This window comes from Mesoplodon bidens, assembly GCF_964165515.1.
Source record: "Mesoplodon bidens genome assembly, chromosome: 17".
In the NCBI taxonomy this organism is placed as follows: domain Eukaryota; kingdom Metazoa; phylum Chordata; class Mammalia; order Artiodactyla; family Ziphiidae; genus Mesoplodon; species Mesoplodon bidens.
Window position 1 is genome coordinate 48,433,692 of NC_138174.1, and position 20,787 is coordinate 48,454,478.

Below are 20,787 nucleotides of genomic sequence, written 5' to 3' on the forward strand. Positions count from 1 at the left end.
AGGCTCAGCGGCCATGGCTCACGGGCCCAGCCGCTCTGCGGTATGTGGGAATCTTCCCGGACTGAGGCACTAACCAGTGTCCCCTGCATCGGCAGGCGGACTCTCAACCACTGCGCCACCACGGAAGCCTAAATAATCTATTTTTTTAAAAGTCACTGCTTTTGTACTCTATAACCTATTCACAGCTAGCCTTTGTCCTTCTTATGGCTGTTCCTAATTGTCACCTCAGGCATGGTTCTATTTCTGGAGGGAAACAGGGATTCCCCAGATGCTCACTTTAACATAACAACAGGAAACTGCAAATGGGTGTCATTGAAAGCACTGTATTCTTAATAGGTAGTACTATGGAGATGAGGCAAGCTGACATTTTTATATGTGTACATCCTCAGTTCTCTAAATTCATTGCATATTCCATATACATTATGCTATTTTTATGGCTATCTTCCTTTAAATCTTCTCCCATAAGGTTGTCATTGAAAAACTTTTTAAAATCATCTTCATCAACTTTCTTCACTAGCAATTCAATGTTTCAACATAACTTTGTACTAATTCAGAGGAAGGTTCAGATTCAAATTTTTAGTAATCCAATATTAATCATCTTTCTTGGGATGAAAAAAATCGACACACATGGACAAAAGATATTCAGGGATAATTCAAGGGTTATTCTAATTTAACTAGTTACTGTGGGTTACCTAATTATATGCTAACTTTTTGGATTCCCTAAGTCTAAAAGAAAGGAGGCCAAAAGAATACCCAAGAAGATTTTAGTGGCACACAGGCTAGTTGATAGCATGTATTCCTCTCCCTGACTGCAAAAATTGCCAATTATCGCACAATAGAAACAACCCAAATATCCATCAGCAAGAGAGTGGATAGATTCTGGTGTACTAAATGGAATACTATACAGCAATAAAAATGAATGGTTCAAGCTGCACATAAAAATAGGAATGAGGGCTTCCCTGGTGGCGCAGTGGTTGAGAGTCCGCCTGCCGATGCAGGGGGACAAGGGTTCGTGCCCCGGTCCGGGAAGAGCCCACATGCCACGGAGCGGCTAGGCCCGTGAGCCATGGCCGCTGAGCCTGCGCGTCCGGAGCCTGTGCTCCGCAACGGGAGAGGCCACAACAGTGAGAGGCCCGCGTACCGCAAAAAAAAAAAAAAAGAATGAATCTCAGAAGCTTCTGAGCCAACAACAACCCCTTGAGAAGAATTCCCAAGTTAATCCACCACTTTCCAAAGGCTAGAATATCCCACTGAGAATTTGCATGACCAGTAAGATTTCATAATCTCAAAAAATTTTAAAGGCACTTCTTAAAAAATCACTACATTTAATTTTGTGTAGCTATAAGAGCAAGGAAAAAGATTGAATAGGCTACACGTTTTCAATACTGGGGACAAAAAACAAAGCAAAATTGAATGTCTACAAGATTCAAGAGCTCCCTCATGTTGTCTGAAAGAGTTGCTATCGACATGATCCTGTACCCATGATGTGACTTACACTGAGATTCAGAAAAGAAGGTCTATGTCATTGAAAAAATCAGAGAAACGCCTAGGAAATATTCTATATACTTAAAAATAAAGATATATCATATCTATTACTTTAGTATAGTTGCTTAAATCATAAGATATGTCCAGAGAAGCTAAGAAAAAAAGGCATGATCAGGGGAGGTTTGCTTAGTACGTGTTAGCACCAGGTCTTGCCCCAAACAAAACAAGGCTTAGACTCTGGGGCCAAAGGCAAAGAAACACACAAATAGTACAAAAAATATAATCCCTAAAGTAAGATAATCATGTCATCAAAAAGCTTTGAGGGCTTCCCTGGTGGCGCAGTGGTTGGGAGTCCGCCTGCCGATGCAGGGGACACGGGTTCGTGCCCCGGTCTGGGAGGATCCCACATGCCGCGGAGCGGCTGGGCCCGTGAGCCATGGCTGTTGAGCCTGCGCGTCCGGAGCCTGTGCTCCTCAACGGGAGAGGCCACAACAGTGAGAGGCCCGCATACCGCAAAAAAAATAAATAAATAAAATAAAATAAAATAAAATAAAAAAAGCTTTGAAACACTGGTTTTAAAAGTTTTCTTCAAATTAATTAGAAATGAAACCAATATATTAGAAACAGGTTAGAACAAGCACAACATACGGATGCATTCATGTCACTCTAAAGCTAATTAGCCACTTCTTAGTAACATATCAGTATATCACTGCAGAAAATGTTGCTTTGCAAACAGAGGACACTGATCTCACCTGATTTCATTTTCATACTGTGGGGACAGTCTACCTGAATTCTGGTAAAAGTTTTTCAGGAAAGAGGGGGCAGTGATGGAAGGGGCAGAGAAGGAAGTGTGAAGACTCGGAAGACTGGAGGAAGAATTACTCTCCTTGTGCATGCGCCAAACTGATGCAAGGATGCTGGGTACAGAAAATACAGCAAATTCGTCTTAATTTACATTTTGGCACAATCTTCATTCACTATGAAATAGCATATACACAGGTTCTCGCTATTAACATAATCAGGGCTGAATTTATATGGAAAAAACTTCTATGCATGCAGTTCTCTATTAGATGACTATGACCTAGTTCATTGTTCACAAACTGAATTCCTCATCTATGCAGCGTTTCTAAGCATATGCGTTTGTCTCTAAAAAGCTCTTAACAATTTTAGGACAAAAAGTGTTTGTTTTGACATGCAAAAGATACTTCAAGGGGAAAAAGTAGGAAAGCACAAATAATTACAGGAAACAAGTTCCAGAAGGAAAAACTGATTATCAGTAGTTCAAAGACTTAATTATTTTAAAGATATAAACCCTTCTAAAAATTTAAGAACAACATGTTTGGTTGTTGGAAGTCATCATAATCCCTTTGGCTTAACAAACATTAATGTCCATGTTCTTTTCTTGCAGCCTGTGGAATTGTGCAGCCATGGTTTTATCTGAGTCCCTAAATCTCCTACAAAGTTTTTTTTCCAGAAGATTCTTTTCATAGCAAGTTTTTACCATGATATAAATAGCATCTTTTCATATTGACAGAAATTCTTTGAGCATATACTTTATGAAATGTGGAAAACATAAGAAAAACAGACATCATTAATAGTTTAAAATAATTAATGTTTTAAATTCTTGAAAATAGTTTTTCCTGGAAAAAGAGACTTAATGTCTTGGGTAAATATAGATGATCATTAAAATTTTTCATATATACATGGATACTTAATCCTTTTTCATAAAAGAAAATCTGAGGATAATTAGTTCTATTAATTTACTTTATTTTTATATATCTTAAATATTTTATGTTTTAATATCAAATTATTCAAAAAACAATCAGCATTCAATTGCATCCTTAAAAGAAATGCTGGTAAATTTGATAACAACTAATATAAAAATTAATCTTTTTACTTAGAGTTCTGTTTTTGTTTTTGTTTTTCTCTCTGACTGGAACCCCTATCAGACCGTTTCCTGAACCAAACTCATGGGTAATGAAGAAAAACAAAATTAGTTCTAGGATATAAATTCTGATTTGTACTACACGGTAAGAAGTATAATCATTCTACAATTCCAAATTTACCCCCTTTATTATCTCTTACCAAATGCCAAATGATTTTGTTAAATATTTTTTAAATACCATGCAAGATAGTTTCTAATGGATACTTCCTGCCAATTATGGTATATGTATTCTTCTTTGTAAATATCATTTTATTCTAGATAAAATTTTTAACAATTTTCACATTTGGCTTTAATTTATTATGAAATAAAATACAGCCAGTTTTTTATCTCATGTGTACATGTAGGTGATTTTTTTAACCCCTGTGCTTACAGGAAGTTCTGCTATGTTATTTGCAAATTTGCTGACTGTTTCATGAAAGCCATCGTCAAAGAGACACCGAGGAACATGCGTTGTCAGAAGGTTTTTCAGACAAAACAACTGCCTGATATCTTGTTTTCTCCGTTTTTCTGGGGAAAAAAAAATATTTCCATCCAAACTGCTTTAACTCTTCTCTTTCGGGGTGCCTTAAAGCTTGCCTGTTTCCCTTAGTAACGAAGGTTTTTATAATTCAGTTTATTTTTCTGAAAACTAAATGTAGGCTACAGCATGAAGTCACAATAACTCTTGACTGCACGGCGGTCAGAAGAGAGTGACAGGAGAATTCCGTTCCAGCCTCTGGAGAGAGGTTTGGACTCACCTGCACTGTTCGCTGGAGCTCTGCCGCAGAAGAGGGGAGCGCAGCCCGTGAGCCTTCCCATCCTGCAAATTCAGCTTTCTCTTCGTGCTGGAAGGTGGGTGGCTGAACGTGTGGGCCCGTCTTCGAAACTGCGGGGAGTCGGAATCCTCTTCAGGGAATGTCTGCCAAGCTGAGGACAGTGGGGAAGCTGGTGGGGTCCCTGGCGGGGAGTCTCCTGGGGAGCAGTCCTGAAATGCAAGAAGTCAGGCCTTTCTTTCCCACACCGATCATGGCAGACCTGCTCAGAAGCAGAGCTCAACAGTGACAGGGTGCCTCTTCTTCCTCCTGAGTCATGACAAACCGTTGTAGCTTTTTTTTGTTTTGTTTTGTTTTACCCAATCCATGCTGAAGGCTGATCACTATCACCACAACCCATTTCTTCTGATAAGCAGCTGTAAGACAGCATCCGAGAAGGTAGGCCAGAAAGTGAAAGGGATGAGAAGAAAAGGTATTCTTTCCCCTAACCCTTTGTGGTAAAAGGCTCTACAGCTACTGTACTGTTCTCACTGTTGCCAGAAAGATGAAAAGAGATCCTGACCGAAAGAGGGTGGAGTCTGTATTTACGTATCTACTGATTTCCGTGACATATCGGTTGCATGTTTCCTTGTACTGTCAAAACAATATCACAATGCTGAAGTGTCCAAGTCTCATGGCAAAGATTTCAGGAAAATAAAAGAAAGCCTGTTAAGTATCTTTCCTCACCATGGATGCTTCTAGCTAACTACGTGTTCCCTGAGGTAAAAAATTTTTAAAAGACATGAAAAACAGGAAATGAATGAAAAGTGAGCTATGCCAGAATGCCTCCCATATTGCCTGGGTAGACATCATAAATCTTTCAATTTAGACAAGTATGCTGTTTATACTTTCCAGAACAGGCTCCACTGTTGAAATGTTTAGCTTGATAAACTTTGGTTAGGGCTCATCGACTCATAACTGGACTAAGTCCTCAATTCTACCAACAGAGAGTTTAGTGAACATATTTTAATATTTTTCCATTAAAAAAAATTGGTTGCATTTGCCTCAGGTTACATGTTACAGGAAACAGGAAACCAAACCTACTGAGAATTGTCTATGAGATAAAGAAGAGCCTAATGTTGCAGTTAAAAGGGTTAAATATGAGGGAGGGGGAAGTCATATGAGGAGAGAACAAAAGATAAAAAGATCACTGTATAAGCGCAATAATCATACGGCTCCTTTTTCTATGGCCTTGGATCAACAGTTGCTCAAATATTGTCCCCCAAAGTATACTATCTCCAAACAGTAAAGAGCCTGACTATGGCCTTGGATCAACAGTTGCTCAAATATTGTCCCCCAAAGTATACTATCTCCAAACAGTAAAAAGCCTGACTATGGCCTTGGATCAACAGTTGCTCAAATATTGTCCCCCAAAGTACACTATCTCCAAACAGTAAAAAGCCTGACAGAGCAGAGTTAGACAGCAAGGGATGTGTTCTGTCCCAGCAAGAGAAAGCCTCAGTTGAATAAAGAGCAACATGCTAACAGCCAGAATCTTCTTTAAAATAATAAAGGCTCAAATAGTTATTTTTTAGAAGTCATAAAGAGCTCATCACAAAATAACTAAGCATGCATGTTATCATATTAGTGTTGGTTTTTACCAAGTTGCAATAGTAGGAAAAAAGGGAGCTCTGCTTAGATACCTTCTCTGAAGCAACACTGTTGGATCGTTCACAGCTGTCCACACTTCCAAGCCGACCTCTCATTCTGTTAGCTCCCTGAGTGAAGAGAATAAAATTAAATCGTTCATAGGGTTTGAATTTTTACTTTAAAACTATAAAAGGCAGTTGCCTCTTTATGTTAGCATTACATTGATCCTTTGGGGGTTCACTCAAATTTGTTGGCAGTATTAACAGCCATTCCAGCATGGCCAAGAGAACTATCCGCAATCTACTTCCATTACTTCTAAATCATCCATTAGATAACCAGATATTCAGACCAAGCTTACTGAAGTGACTTGGGTTACAAAGTCCAACATTATGCACCCATAACATCAGTGAGAGTCCCATGAACTTGGTGTCACAAACAGATAAACACCCATGTGGAAAGTACAGCACAACAAACCACAACAGTTATAAAAGAAAATGGTTTAATACATACAACCTCCCTACAACCTAGATCATAATTTACATTATAGGATTATAATAAACACAGGTTACAAAAAGAAAACTGCATCCTAAAATGTATGGATTCAGCTTCATTCATTATTCCATAATGCAAAACTACTTCAGTAAAGTCTCTCTAGAACACTAGATGAAAGTCTGCTTCAATATTGGTGAATTGGTTCTCAATTTTCTTTTCACACAGTTCTTTGGTGATGATCTAAGAAAAGAACCAAAGGGATCATCTCATCTATTTCTCTCTACACTTCATGTAGGAAGAGACTGAAGCCAAGTATTGAAGGAAAGAAGATGGAAAGGCTGGTTAGGAACCACAGCACATAGAAGGTCTTAAGAGACAAAATACAGACTAAGATGTTCTATATAACTCTAAAACACAAACGTAAGGTAGATAGCTAGTGGGAAGCAGCCACATAGCACAGGGAGATCGGCTCGGTGCTTTGTGACCACCTGGAGGGGTGGGATAGGGAGGGTGGGAGGGAGGGAGACGCAAGAGGGAAGGGATATGGGAACAGATGTATATGTATAACTGATTCACTTTGTTATAAAGCAGAAACTAACACACCATTGTGAAGCAATTATACTCCAATAAAGTTGTAAAAAAAAAAAAAAAAAAAGGAGGCCAGATCATCTGGGGTCTTATAGCTCCACAGAGTACATTATAGAATTCTAACCACTGGAAAAAAAAAAAAAAAAAAAAAGAATAGATACATTCTTTTACCTACTCTTCGGTAACAATAAAGTCTTCTCAGAGGTAAAAAAATAATAATAATAAAAAATAAAACACATGGAAAAGTTCTAAAAAGAATAACTAGAAATACGTCAAGTCAGTGTGACAGTGACTCTCCACAAGGAAAAAACGCACAACGTTTTTACAGCACTTTACAATTCTAAAGTGTGTCTCCCAACATTTCTTGGGTTTAACTGGGGGGGGGGGTTAAGTTTCATTTTAATTTTTAATCAAAGTGATACCTACACAAAGTTTCAAAAGTCAAACTGTGCTACCAAACTTATGTTAAGTGGCAATCAACCCTCCTTCACATGCTGAATCCCATTCCCCAAAAGCAAACACTTGAAATTACTTATATCAATGCTTCTGTTATTCAGCTTACATTCCTATTCCTTAATCTTTCCATTTTAGGCACTATCCATTGACTTCCTACTCTGGAAGATGAGACTTTAGGATTCTTACTTCATTACCCATCCCCATACACACTTCTCTCTTCCCCTCTTCTCTCAGTAGAGTTATATCACGTGTCAGTTAAACCAATATTTTGTGCTTAGATTTTTACGACCTTGTAAATACTGTTTGCACCTGAGCTACATATTTTACTACTAATACAACTCACATCTTGTACACTTTTGTTCTTCATGGAGTTAACAACTACCTCAGTAATCACCAGTTTATTACTACTAATTTATTTATCATTAATCTATTACCAACAAATCTCAATATGGTCAAACATTACATAATCCGTTAATTACATATTTTTTTCTTTGAGCTACCCATTTTGGAGATCTCTGTCTTCCTGCCCCAGTCTGGACTGGTAGCAATTTAGGTTTGCTGAATAGATGTTTCCAGTATTATCCTTTACCATCAACCTAGAAATTTCCTTTGATGCTATTCTATGTTGGAATTTCTGCTTCCCTGAGCCCATGTCTTCCTCTTTTTTAGTTTACTTCCTCATTTTGGTGGAACATATACTACAGGTGCTTTCTGAGAACAGGAGACTGGGAAGTAAATTATTTTTTAATTTACATGTCTGTAAGTGTCTTTGTTCTATGCTTATATTTTATTAATAGTTAGGCTGAATATATAATTCTGCCTGGAAACGTGCCTTCAGAATATGTAAACATTGCTCAACTGTCTTTTGGTACAGAAACCTAATGTCATTGCGATTCTTCAGCTGTATGTGTGCCCTGCTATTTCTCTCTGGAGCAGAATCTAAGTTTACCCTGGGGCATTCTGAAATTTCCCAATGAAGTGCCTTGGCATGGCTGTCTTCAGTCTTTCTATTGTGCATCTTCTGAGCCCATTACATTTTGAAACATGTCCATCAGCTCTAAGAAAACTTTTAAATGATTTCTTTGAAAATGTCTGCATGCATTTTCTTTCTGGAACGCCTACCATTTGGCTTTTGGATCTCTTGATAACTTTTAACCTCGTTCTCTTATTTTCTATTTCTTTGTCATTTTGCTTTACTTTCCGGAAGTTTTTTTTCAACACTAGTTTCCTAGCCTTCTACTGAATTTTTCTTTTTATGTTCACCATCAGAAAGTTGTAAGAGTTCTTTCCTGTTCTCCATGGACTCTTATATTTACAGTATCCTACCTTGTTTCACAGAAGCCATATTTATCCTTATCTATGTATATCAATTATAATTTTCTATTTCTGGTGGCTCCCTAAATCACAACTATATCAATCATAAAACAGACAGCTGCATCTGTATTACTGAATGCTTACCACGCGCCATGTACTATCTTAAATATTTTACCATGCATTACCTGCTTCATTCCCACAACAATTCTAATGAAGTAGGTATAGTTTTTTGGCTCAACTTTACAGATAAGGAGACTGAAGTTCTTACAGATTAGATTGCCAGTGTTTACACAGTTAAAGGACAGAGCAGCAATTTGAATTCAGGGAGGTTCTTGAGCTCTGACTCAGTACTACCTCCTGAAGATAGAGCTTTGTGAAAAGTAGAATTACAAATAAAACCAATTAACCTACATTGGTTAAGGGTTATTTTGCAAATGTCCCAGAACTTGATGAAGGCTCTTCCAGTTCTTCAGTTCTATATTATAACATGACCTACTTCCAGCAATAAACTATACTTTTAGCTGATAAATTATTGGGTTCGTGTGTGTGGAAAAGAAAAATGGGCCATGTTGCTTTCTGCTATTTTTTAGCTGCTACTTACATGCCAACCTGCCTAGTTATCTCAAACAGGTTATTTGGTCACAATAGAGAAAGTAGTCAGATGGATATCAAACAACTTCCATCATTAGAAAAACACTTAAATGACACATATTATTCATAGGAGTGTTTTATCCATGAGTTTTTCTTACACACAAAGAAAAATAAACTTACTTTAAAATTATACTCTACCAAGATCATTAATTCACACCTTTCAACAAGTGAGGACAATGGCTATTACTCTGAAGAGAAAGTGAAATGAGGACTCACTTTTTTTTTTTTTATAAATTTATTTATTTTTGGCTGTGTTGGGTCTTCGTGGCTGTGCATGGGCTTTCTCTAGCTGTGGTGAGCGGGGGCTACTCTTCATTGGGGTGTGCGGGCTTCTCACTGTGGTGGTTTCTCGTTACGGAGCATGGGCTCTAGGCGCGCGGGCTTCAGTAGTTGTGGCTCGAGGGCTCTAGAGCGCAGGCTCAGTAGTTGTGGTGCACAGGCTTAGTTGCTCCACAGCATGTGGCATCTTCCAGGACCAGGGCTCGAACCCACGGCTCCTGCATTGGCAGGTGGATTCTTAATCACTGCACCACCAGGGAAATCCCTTGAGGACTGTCTTCCAACAACTTACACTTTATATTAGTGAATATTTCTCTTTTAGAACTGTAAACACATATTAATAAATATATTTGGAAATGTTCCTCTTTTAGAAAGCTTCAATTTAAGAAAAAGCAACAGGGACCTCCCTGGTGGTGCAGTGGTTAAGAATCCACCTGCAAATGCAGGGGACACGAGTTCAAGCCCTGGTCTGGGAAGATCCCACATGCTGTAGAGCAACTAAGCCCGTGCGCCACAACTACTGAGCCTAAGAGCCATGTCTACTGAAGCCTGCACGCCTAGGGCCCATGCTCCGCAATGAGAAGCCTGCACACAGTAACAAAGAGTAGCCCCCGCTCACCGCAACTGGAGAAAGCCCACGCACAGCAACGAAGACCTAACGCAGCCAAAATAAATAAATTAATTAATTTAAAAAAAAAAAAAGAAAAAGCAACAAACAATCAGAATACAAGACTCTGTCTTTTCACCTTTGAGCAGATAGCTTTTTCAGTTTAACTATGTTATGATTTGGTAATGCATGTGTCAAGCCTTTTGTCTTGGACCCACTTTTTTTTTTTTTTTTTTTTTTGCAATACGTGGGCCTCTCACTGCTGTGGCCTCTCCCATTGCAGAGCACAGGCTCCGGACGTGCAGGCTCAGCGGCCATGGCTCACGGGCCCAGCCGCTCCGCAGCATGTGGGATCCTCCCAGACCGGGGCACAAACCCGTGTCCCCTGCATCGGCAGGCGGACTCTCAACCACTGCGCCACCAGGGAAGCCCTGGACCCACTTTTTAATTGCTAATGAGCTGAGCTTTAAAGCATTTTAAAAATGTATCCTATTTCATAAACAACTATAGTTAGTTAAATAAAATATTCTGACTTTTAAAAATAGCAGCAGTTATGAGCCAAACTATGACTGGAGTGTCAATTTTCTCCTATGTCACTCAGAGAGAAAAAAATAAACTGACAAGTTTCAGAAGTATGCAAAAACCCTTTACTATGTAAACCTTTGATACAACATGGGTAGCTGCCAACCTTCTCAAGAAGTCCATTCTGCTGCATATGGTGCAAGTAAGACCTTGTTAGGTCACATAATTTATGGTACTTGAGAGCATTTTGGGACACAAAAGCTACAGTATCCACCTTGACTAAAACAGCTTGGCAGTGCCCTTGCTGAAAAGTCATTACAGCCATACAAAGCTATGTAAGCAGTACTTCAAAGTCAGCCGTGCAAGTACTGTGCAGAATGCCAAGATACTCAGTGGGATAAAGAGCGTCACACTCTAAACACCCTTGTGTCCTTTTATAAATGACAGAGGTTTCAGAGCTTACCACTGCTGTATGTACCAGCTCATATCTACAGTGTGATATTTTCCTAACATACTGACATTTTACCCTCACAGTAATATGACCTGAGCAGGTATGAGTATGCCTGTTTCACAAGTGGGGAAACAATGGTTTAGAAAAGGTAAATAATTTGTCCAAGAGCATAAATATAAAACCTGCTAGGCTGGGGCTTCCCTGGTGGCGCAGTGGTTGAGAGTCCGCCTGCCGACGCAGGGGACACAGGTTCGTGCCCCGGTCCGGGAGGATCTCACATCCCGCGGAGCGGCTGGGCCCGTGAGCCATGGCCGCTGAGCCTGCACGTCTGGAGCCTGTGCTCCGCAACGGGAGAGGCCACAACAGTGAGAGGCCTGCGTACCGCAAAAAAAAAAAAAAAAACTGCTAGGGCCAGATCTGGAACTCGGATCCTCTGACCACCTATGTAAACGATCTTTCTACTAAAATTCTCACTGAACACCATAGGAGAGAGGGAGAAAAGGAGGGAGGGAAGGAATGAGAGAGAAAGAAAGAACATAACTGATTTATAAATTTTGAAGATGAGGAGGTAGGAAAAGTTTATGAAAAGTTGCATTAACACACTCCGACAAATCTTCTAGAGGCTCTTTTCCTAAATTCTGTTTTCTGCTAATAAAATAATAGCATTGTCAGATGACCATGCTTGCTGGAAGGCTTTTGTTAGAATTACAAGAATTTCAATCATCAACAGAAATTACCCATAAAAGTATTTTGCGTTCTAGCAAAGAAATAAAAATAAGAACACCAGACATCACAAGTCACTGTGTCCCAATGTACTACTGCACTTGACTTTCTTGCCTTTAACTCTTTTGAAGATGATAACAGGTAGTTATTTTGTAGACTGTATCTCAACGTGGGTTTGTTGATGTTTGCTCAAGATTAGATTCAGGTACTGCCCCTTTGGCAGGAATACCACAGAACTGCCACTGTGTTCTTTGTATCAGTGGCACAGGATTTCAATTTGTCCCATTGCTGAAGATGTTTAATTTGATCATTTGATTAAGGTGGTGCCTGCCAGCTTTTTCCATTGTAAAGTTACTATTTTCTCCTTTTTAATTAATAGGTATTAATTCTACCCAGTAAATATCCTGATCATGATCAAATTTCCAATGTATTAATTTATTTTTCCTATCAGAATAGACTTATAGTTTCCTATCTTATACAAGAAGTCACTATCTGTTGCTATCATTTATTTTGATACTCATTGTCTCAGATGTCACCAGTGGAAGCCCTTCAAGGTTTTTATGTCTTTGTGACATCCTGTTACCTTTCTTTGAGTACTTCCTTACTACCTAGAACACCACGATGCTCTGGACTTACCTTGTACTTTCCCTGTAGTCCTGGAACTAGCCATTTCTCCCAGGATCATGGTTCCTTCTTAAAGAATGATATATAGAAACCAAAATCTGAGTGCCAGGGCTTCCCTGGTGGTGCAGTAGTTGAGAGTCCGCCTGCCGATGCAGGGGACACGGGTTCGTGTCCCGGTCCGGGAAGATCCCACATGCCGCGGAGCGGCTGGGCCCGTGAGCCATGGCCGCTGAGCCTGCGCATCCGGAGCCTGTGCTCCGCAATGGGAGAGGCCACAGCAGTGAGAGGCCCGCATACCACACACAAAAAAAAATCTGAGTGCCAGACCTAAAATCTGGGTCATCCAACCAGGCTTAATTTATTATCTGGCATGTATAGAAAAGCTGTTCCCAGTTCCTATCAGTGGACAAAGTCAGGGACCGTAGGTACACATTTACTGACACACGTATATATTAATACATATACATTACATAGAACATAATATATGTAATTCTATTGCTCAAAATAGAAAACCAAGATTCCATACTGCTACCTCTGAGTTGAATCCAACAACACAGAACTCATTCTAATTTCCTCCCCTTTCATATTTGTAATTCCCTTCTCCCAGAATCCCACTATCCTTAAACATTTACATATTTGATCAGTTCCCTGTGTGTAACCCACCTCCACAATTGACACCTCACACTCTTCTCACCCCATTCAGGCCCCAGCCTCCCCACCCATGGGTGCCATCCTTGTATTGGGCACCTTGAATGCTTTCTCCCCTCCACTCTGGCTCTGAGCCATCCATCTGCAGGATGTCTTCTTCACCGGCTCTCACTCCACTTCCAGAAAACAGGTTGCCCCCGTAGGCGGACACCCTCCTCACCGCACTCTGGTGTCCACATGCTGTACTGGGTCACCCCCATACAGAGCACCCATACAGGCTCTGTCCACCTGTGCTGAGCCACTGTGGCTTCCCTGCCTTACAGACCCAAGACATCTACATCACTGTGTCTCGTCTAATAGCGTTAGGAGTGAATAGCTCACGAAGAGGAAAATGAAGAGGAAGAGAAATAATTTTGCTTATTTTTAAACAGAATATATAAATTCACTGAATGGAATACACGCATTTCTGTTAACTTATACTTAACTATTTTCAGCATTCCCTATCAGCTCCTAGGAATAAGTGAAGGAAGGGTTTCTTTATAACTTTATGTGGCAAATGATAAAAAGTTCTTAAAGGACTGGCCATCAATATTCTATTATTTCCCCTTTTCTATACGTATATCTCAACTGCTCAAATTCATATATCAGAGGCACCAGAATAAATCTAGATCTGAAAATGAGACATTTTTTGAGAGATTATTTTAAATAACTGTTAACTAACTTAAAGTTATCTTAATTTTTTTTTTAAAGGAAATGTTCGGTGAGCCAGTTGAGAATGAAGCAGTTAGAAAACACAGACATAATACCTTAAAGAGCCTCAGTTTAATCTTACCCTTGAGAAGATATTTTCCAGGGAGCTCGTTAAGGATCTCTTAGCTTTATTTTTCAGAATGTCAAGTTTGAACCTTCCACTGCTCGTCGCATTTTCTGGGATTGTACTATTTGAAATAGTCTATGGGAAAAAAAACATACATTTTAGGTTGGAAATATTCAAGGTTAAATGAAGCTTTAAAGAGAGGCTTATGGCTAAGCCATTAAAAAGCATGAGAATCCTTCTGTAGCTCTATTAAGAAGTAATAATTTAGGTTCCACATCGTGAACACACAGATTATAAGCAAAAGAGATTAATTTTTAATATTGTAAGTAATAAAAAAGACAGAAATAAGATCTTTCCTTTATGTCTTTCCTTTCTGCTAATATATTCCTGCTGCATTTAACAGAAACTAAACTTGAGATGTCCATTGTTACTGCTGTTATTTTGATTAACAACTATAACCATCCCTTTCCAAGTTACATACTTTATATCCAAATTACCAAGGAAAACACAAAAAATTGGTTTCAAAGAACAGAGCATCTTCCAGTAAAGCTGGATTCTGCTAATGCCTTTGTTATAATTCCATTTTCATTTGTGAGTGGGTCATTTATCTTTTCAATCGACAAGTATTCAATGATAGTACTGAACTGTATGAGAATCTACAATGTGTCCACTACATGAGGTTCTCTAAATATTTTATCTTATATAGAGATAAAAAGCTACTATGTATATTACATGGTTCTTAGTGCCAGGAAGCTTTCAAGAGAGAAAACTCATCCTTTGCTTGGGGAGGAAATACGTTCTCGTAGCAGTGACACAAAGCAACGCATAAGTATCAAATATGGAACCATGAGCTATGGGTCTCAGTGGTCAGGAAGAAAAGGATACATGGGATTCAGACAGGCAGAAAAAGGGAGGTGAAGACTTTCCCATCACTGGGGATGGTGCTGGCAAAATCATAAAGGCTGGGATGCGCACGGGACAGGGTGTCAGTACAGGTGTTTGACTAAAACAGAGGGAAGTGGTGGAAAGTGGGAAAGTGAAGCTGCAGATAAAACCTTGAATGGTCTTAAGTGCTGGATACTTAGGAAGAATCACTGATTGCAATTTACAAGCAGAGGGGCATCACTGTGAAAGTAATGTTTTGGGAAGATTTATGTGAAAGGACTGTTCAAAAATCACCTAAAGGACTGGGAAATCAGAGACTGGAAGATCAGATTGAAGGCTTCAGGACAGTCTACGCAGGAGGCAATAGAGGTCCATACTGGAGCTGGCTCCACGTGGTCATCTAAGGACTTACTGATAAAAGAAACATGATCACAATCAAAAAGGAAAGAAAACAATAGAGACGTGGGCTGGAATGGGTTCGGGCTGTGTATAAGGACTGGGTTGACTCATCATTCTAAGGCTTTGAGATGAATGACACAACGAAAATAGGGAAATCGTATTGGCACTTAGCACAGTGCCTGACACAGCAGCTACTCAGTGAATACCAGGTGAATAAACGGAAGGAAGAAAGGAAAAGAGGGAGCAAGGGAGGGAAAGAGAGAGAGGCAGGGAGGAACTTAAGTATACTGACAGGAAAACATACACAATTTGTTAAAATCTCCTCTGTGATCTTGACCGCCCTCCGTCATATAGAAAATGCATACCACTCCTCACCTACTGCCTTCAGCCTCTGGTCAACAAGACTATCACCACCAACGACTGATTTAATCAAAGCCATGAACAGATTTTAGTCTTTATGTTTCTTGACCTTCCTATGTCATTGGACATTGTTGATCTTCTTGCTTGAACTCTTCTCCTACCTTGGTCATTCACCATAATAAATCTTTCTACCTCATTATTCCCTTTCAGTCTTTATCATTGGCTCCATTTTAATTCACTCATTGCCTGAAATGTGGGTGCTCCTCAGAACACCCTCCTTCGACTTAAAATCTGTGACAAAGCACATAGTCTTTCACATTTATAATGTCAGCTCAAATTCTATGAGCACCAAATCCATTCTTCTAATTAAATCTCACACTTCCAAAATGGAATTCTTATTTCTTATTTCTATCTTTCGCCCCGCTCTTGCCTTCTTTCTGTAGTTACTAGCTATTACATCTAATTCCTCCAAATCTGAAACCTTGAAGTCTCTCCCAGCAAGCCCCTCTCTCTTCCTAAACATATCTATCCAATCAGTCACTAAGTCCTAAGGATCATGCCTCCCAAATTGCTCTTGACTCAGTCCCTCCCTCACATCTCCAGGGCTCCAGTTTACCCCCTCTCTGAGACAGAATACATTTTTCAAGACAGAATCATTCAATCTATTTATGTCCCAGTGTTATCTCTTGTCTGGTACATACTTATATCTCTGTGCCAATCACACCGTATTCCCATATTTTAATTCACTTGATTGTATGTTGGTTTCTTCTTACAGTTAGAGCTGTCATTATTCATCTCTGTTGCCTAGTACATAGTATGCACTTGATAAATGAATCACTTCTCACGGATTCTATTACCAAGGTCTCCTAATTTGAGAATGTGACTTCAGTCCTAACACTGTCAACCCCCTTACCCAACCAGCCACACATCTGATCCTCTCATGCTCTAACCTGAAGTCCTTTAGTGACAAAGTCTGATCTAGCATTTAAGGCTATTCATCATCCCGCTGCTGCCTAGCCTTCCAGGCTTATTTCCCCATAATTCCCATGCAAACCCTAAAAAAAACCAGTATGTCCTTGGAGGGCCTCCACGCAGTATGTTCACTCATGGTTACAAAGTTACCACTTAACTTTGTGCTTAATGTTCCTCTCTTAAAACACAATTCCTTGGGAATGTAAACTGATACACCCACTATGGAGAACAGTATGGAGGTTTCTTAAAAAACTAAAAATAGAACTACCATACAACCCAGCAATCCCACTACTGGGCATATACCTGGAGACAACCATAATTCAAAAAGAGTCATGTACCACAATGTTCATTGCAGCTCTATTTACAATAGCCAGGACATGGAAGCAACCTAAGTGTCCATCGACAGATGAATGGATAAAGAAGATGTGGCACACATGTACAATGGAATATTTCTCAGCCATAAAAAAAAATGAAATTGAGTTATTTGTAGTGAGGTGGATGGACCTAGAGTCTGTCATACAGAGTGAAGTAAGTCAGAAAGAGAAAAACAAATACCGTATGCTAACACATATATATGGACTCTAAAAAAAAATGGTTCTGAAGAACCTGGGGCAGGACAGGAATAAAGACACAGATGTAGAGAATGGACTTGAGGACACGGGGAGGGGGAAGGGTAAGCTGGGGCGAAGGGAGAGAGTGGCATGGACATATATACACTACCAAATGTAAAATCGATAGCTAGTGGGAAGCAGCCTCATAGCACAGGGAGATCAGCTCGGTGCTTTGTGACCACCTAAAGGGGTGGGATAGGGAGGGTGGGAGGGAGGGAGACGCAAGAGGGAAGAGATATGGGGATATGTGTATATGTATAGCTGATTTACTTTATTATAAAGCAGAAACTAACACACCATTGTAAAGCAATTATACTCCAATAAAGATGTTAAAAGAAGAACACAATTCTTCAACTGTTCTGATTAGAAAACTTTATCTCCCCTAAAACTCCAGCTCCACCCCCCACAAAAATCTCTTCCTCTTGAATTCTTTCATTCTTTCCTCTATCCTTACTCTTCACTCCAGCTCCAAAGCAAACACGCAGCTACTTCTGTGTTCACCGAACATTCTTTTAAAAAGCCATATTGTTATACATGTACTACAATGTTCATTGCCGCACTGTTTACAATAGCTGGGACATGGAAGCAACCTAAGTGTCCATTGACAGATGAATGGATAAAGAAGATGTGGCACATATAAACAGTGGAATATTACTCAGCCACAAAAATGAATGAAATTGAGTTATTTGTAATGAAGTGGATGGACCTAGAGTCTGTCATACACAGTGAAGTAGGTCAGAAAAAGAAAAACAAATAGTAAGCTAATGCACATATATGGAATCTAAAAAAAACAGTACTGGGCCTCCCTGGTGGCGCAGTGGTTGAGAGTCCGCCTGCCGATGCAGGGGATACGGGTTCGTGCCCCGGTCTGGGAGGATCCCATATGCCGCGGAGCGGCTGGGCCCGTGAGCCATGGCCGCTGGGCCTGCGCATCCGGAGCCTGTGCTCCGCAACGGGAGAGGCCACAACAGTGGGAGGCCCGCATACCGCAAAAAGAAAAAAAAAATAAAAATAAAAAAAAATAAAAAAAATAAAAAAACAGTACTGATGAACCTAGTGGCAGGGCAGGAATAAAGATGCAGACGTAGAGAATGGACTTGAGGACGTGGCGGGGAAGGGGAAGCTGGGATGAAGTGAGAGAGTAGCAGTGACATATATACACTATCAAATGTACAATGGATGGCTAATGGGAAGCTTCTGCATAGCACAGGGAGATCAGCTGGATGCTTTGTGACGACCTAGAGGGGTGGGATAGGGAGGGTGGGAGGAAGGCTCAAGAGGGAGGGGATATGGGGATATATGTATACATATATGATTCACTTTGTTGTACAGCAGATACTAACACAACATTGTAAAGCAATTATACTCCAATAAAGATATAAAAAAATAAAATAAAATAAAACTAATAGGAATTTTAAAAAGCCATCTTGTTGCCTCTATTATATGTATCTATTTATGTTTGCATTCCCTTTTGGATTATTTGAGCTCTTCTCTGTAGGCTACATCATTATTCATGTCTTTTTTGTCACCATTATCACATAGCTTGATTCACAGAAGGTCCTCTAGAAGTGCTTGTACAATAAATAATTAAGGAATCACTTATCACACAATATGTGGTTTGTTCTGAATAGAGTGCGATTAAGACATAACCTGAATTAGTGTTATCAAGAGGTAAATATATCATGATTTCTTTAGATGTTGTTGCCAGTGGTCTTGCTTTACCTACATGCAGCTGGGAACACATTCTAAACCAAGTGCACAAAAATATCATCCTTTCGTTTGCAGCCAGGGTAGCCGTTTCCATGACATTACTGATTCTTTGCATGTTTGCTCTTTACCACTCAAGGCTATGTAAGTTTTTAATGAAATAAGATGTTCATATGAATTTGAAATAAAATAATGGATTAATATTACTAAAAATGTATGTTCATTCTAAATCATGAGCATTTATTATTACTGGTTTTCTACCAAAACTCACAATTTTTTTTACATTTTAAAATCATTACTATTTTATCTCAATGTGCCAATGTTTGCTACAGTTTCCTATAAAACTTCTAAAATGCTGGGGGGAAAAAAAGACTATTAGGGCTTAGCCCTAAAGATGAGAGGACAAAGGAAAGAAACTCCTTTTACATCTTCTGTGATATTTTGACTGAATATATGAAAAAAACAAAAATAGGTCAACTAGAAAACTTCTCACCGATGGGCCTTCCCCAATATGTATGTGTGTCCTCTGCTTGGCTTCGCACAGCTGCCTCAGATGTAAAATCACAAGTTCGTTTTCCTCCTGGTCATTGACTGCCTTCATTTTCTGTTGAACAGACAGACGGAGAGCACATTATGGCAGCACAGCTTTTATTGTTTTACTTTATCCTCATTTCGTTTTATCTGTCTGGCAGACAAACGTAAGTAAAGCTAAGCATTTAGCTGCTCTTAGAAACAAAAGTAACAGTGGCATTGTAGTAACTATTCAATAGTACAGTAGTATATCTATCTTTGTCAGATAGAGAAATGGAAAAAGGAACTCACAGAAACAGGGTCCAATTCTCATTCCTTATACCTGACTTGTGAGGACTATAAATAATGTTACCTGAACTCGTTCAAAGATGTCAGCTTGCTCATTATCTGTCAGGGACGAGAGATGCCTCTGTATTACCAACTTGGCTCTTGGCGGGTAGAGACCTAAGGGAAATGATGGGGATTGGTGTTAAACAGATTCTAGCCACAGAGATCAAAATGTGTATGTATGTGTATATATATATATATATATATGTATGTATGTATGTGTGTGTATATATATATATGTATATATAAAATGCGCTGCAGCTTGTCCCTTCACCAGCAGGCTCTGAAGTTAAATCTTTTCAAGGAGATGTGTTCCTGCCTACGATAGACCTTGGAACACTGCAATAAAATGATTAAAGCAAAATGCAAAACCTCCTCACCAAAATCAATGGCCCTTGTCAGTGATCTTGAAGTCAGACTTATTAACAAAAAATGTCTACAGGATACCAAATCAACAGCATAACCAGATACCATTGAATATACTAACAAACTTAGCCACCCTAGAAACTCATAGGTGAATACTAGCCTTGGCCAAAATCTCTAAGCTTAAAACTTGACATTTAAAAAAGAAAGAATAGCTACTAATATTAAAAAGTAGAGCTAGAGCTTACACAGGAAGCTCTCCCCCTTATACACGTCTTGGTAATAAAACTTCTAGGGCATCATTAGTTTTTAGCGACATTTTTTAGTGTTACTATTTTCCCAAGAAATTGTTTACCTCTTTATACCATATTATTTATACATCTAGTGAACTTCTGCATATAATTTATATTAAGTCCTTGGGCAAAAATTTTTTCCATGAAAACATTTTTGTTTTTATAAATTTTTTTAAAAGGGAAATGTAATTCATATTTACAATGATTCACCGGACCATCCATTTTTAAGGAACAGATCTCCTTTACATAGTTAGGGACCACTTATACTATTGTTACCGTACTTTGATTAGAAAGAGGATATCTAGCCACGTATAATATTTAATGACTGTTATAGGTAGACTGCACTTTAAAATCCC

General features: G+C 39.2%; 1 protein-coding gene across 3 annotated transcripts in view; it reads right to left on the minus strand.

Annotated features, from left to right (window-relative positions):
* The window catches only part of TBC1D4 (TBC1 domain family member 4), a 223,689-nt gene that overhangs the window by 48,500 nt on the left and 154,402 nt on the right, over positions 1-20,787 (minus strand). For all 3 annotated transcript variants that reach the window (XM_081214741.1, XM_081214742.1, XM_081214743.1), the window contains exons 6-10: positions 19,801-19,892; positions 19,411-19,521; positions 13,999-14,118; positions 5,865-5,939; positions 4,168-4,394 (exon numbers count right to left, since the gene is read on the minus strand). In XM_081214741.1, the coding sequence (XP_081070867.1) occupies positions 4,168-4,394; positions 5,865-5,939; positions 13,999-14,118; positions 19,411-19,521; positions 19,801-19,892 (625 nt within the window). The remainder of the gene's footprint in view (positions 1-4,167; positions 4,395-5,864; positions 5,940-13,998; positions 14,119-19,410; positions 19,522-19,800; positions 19,893-20,787) is intronic.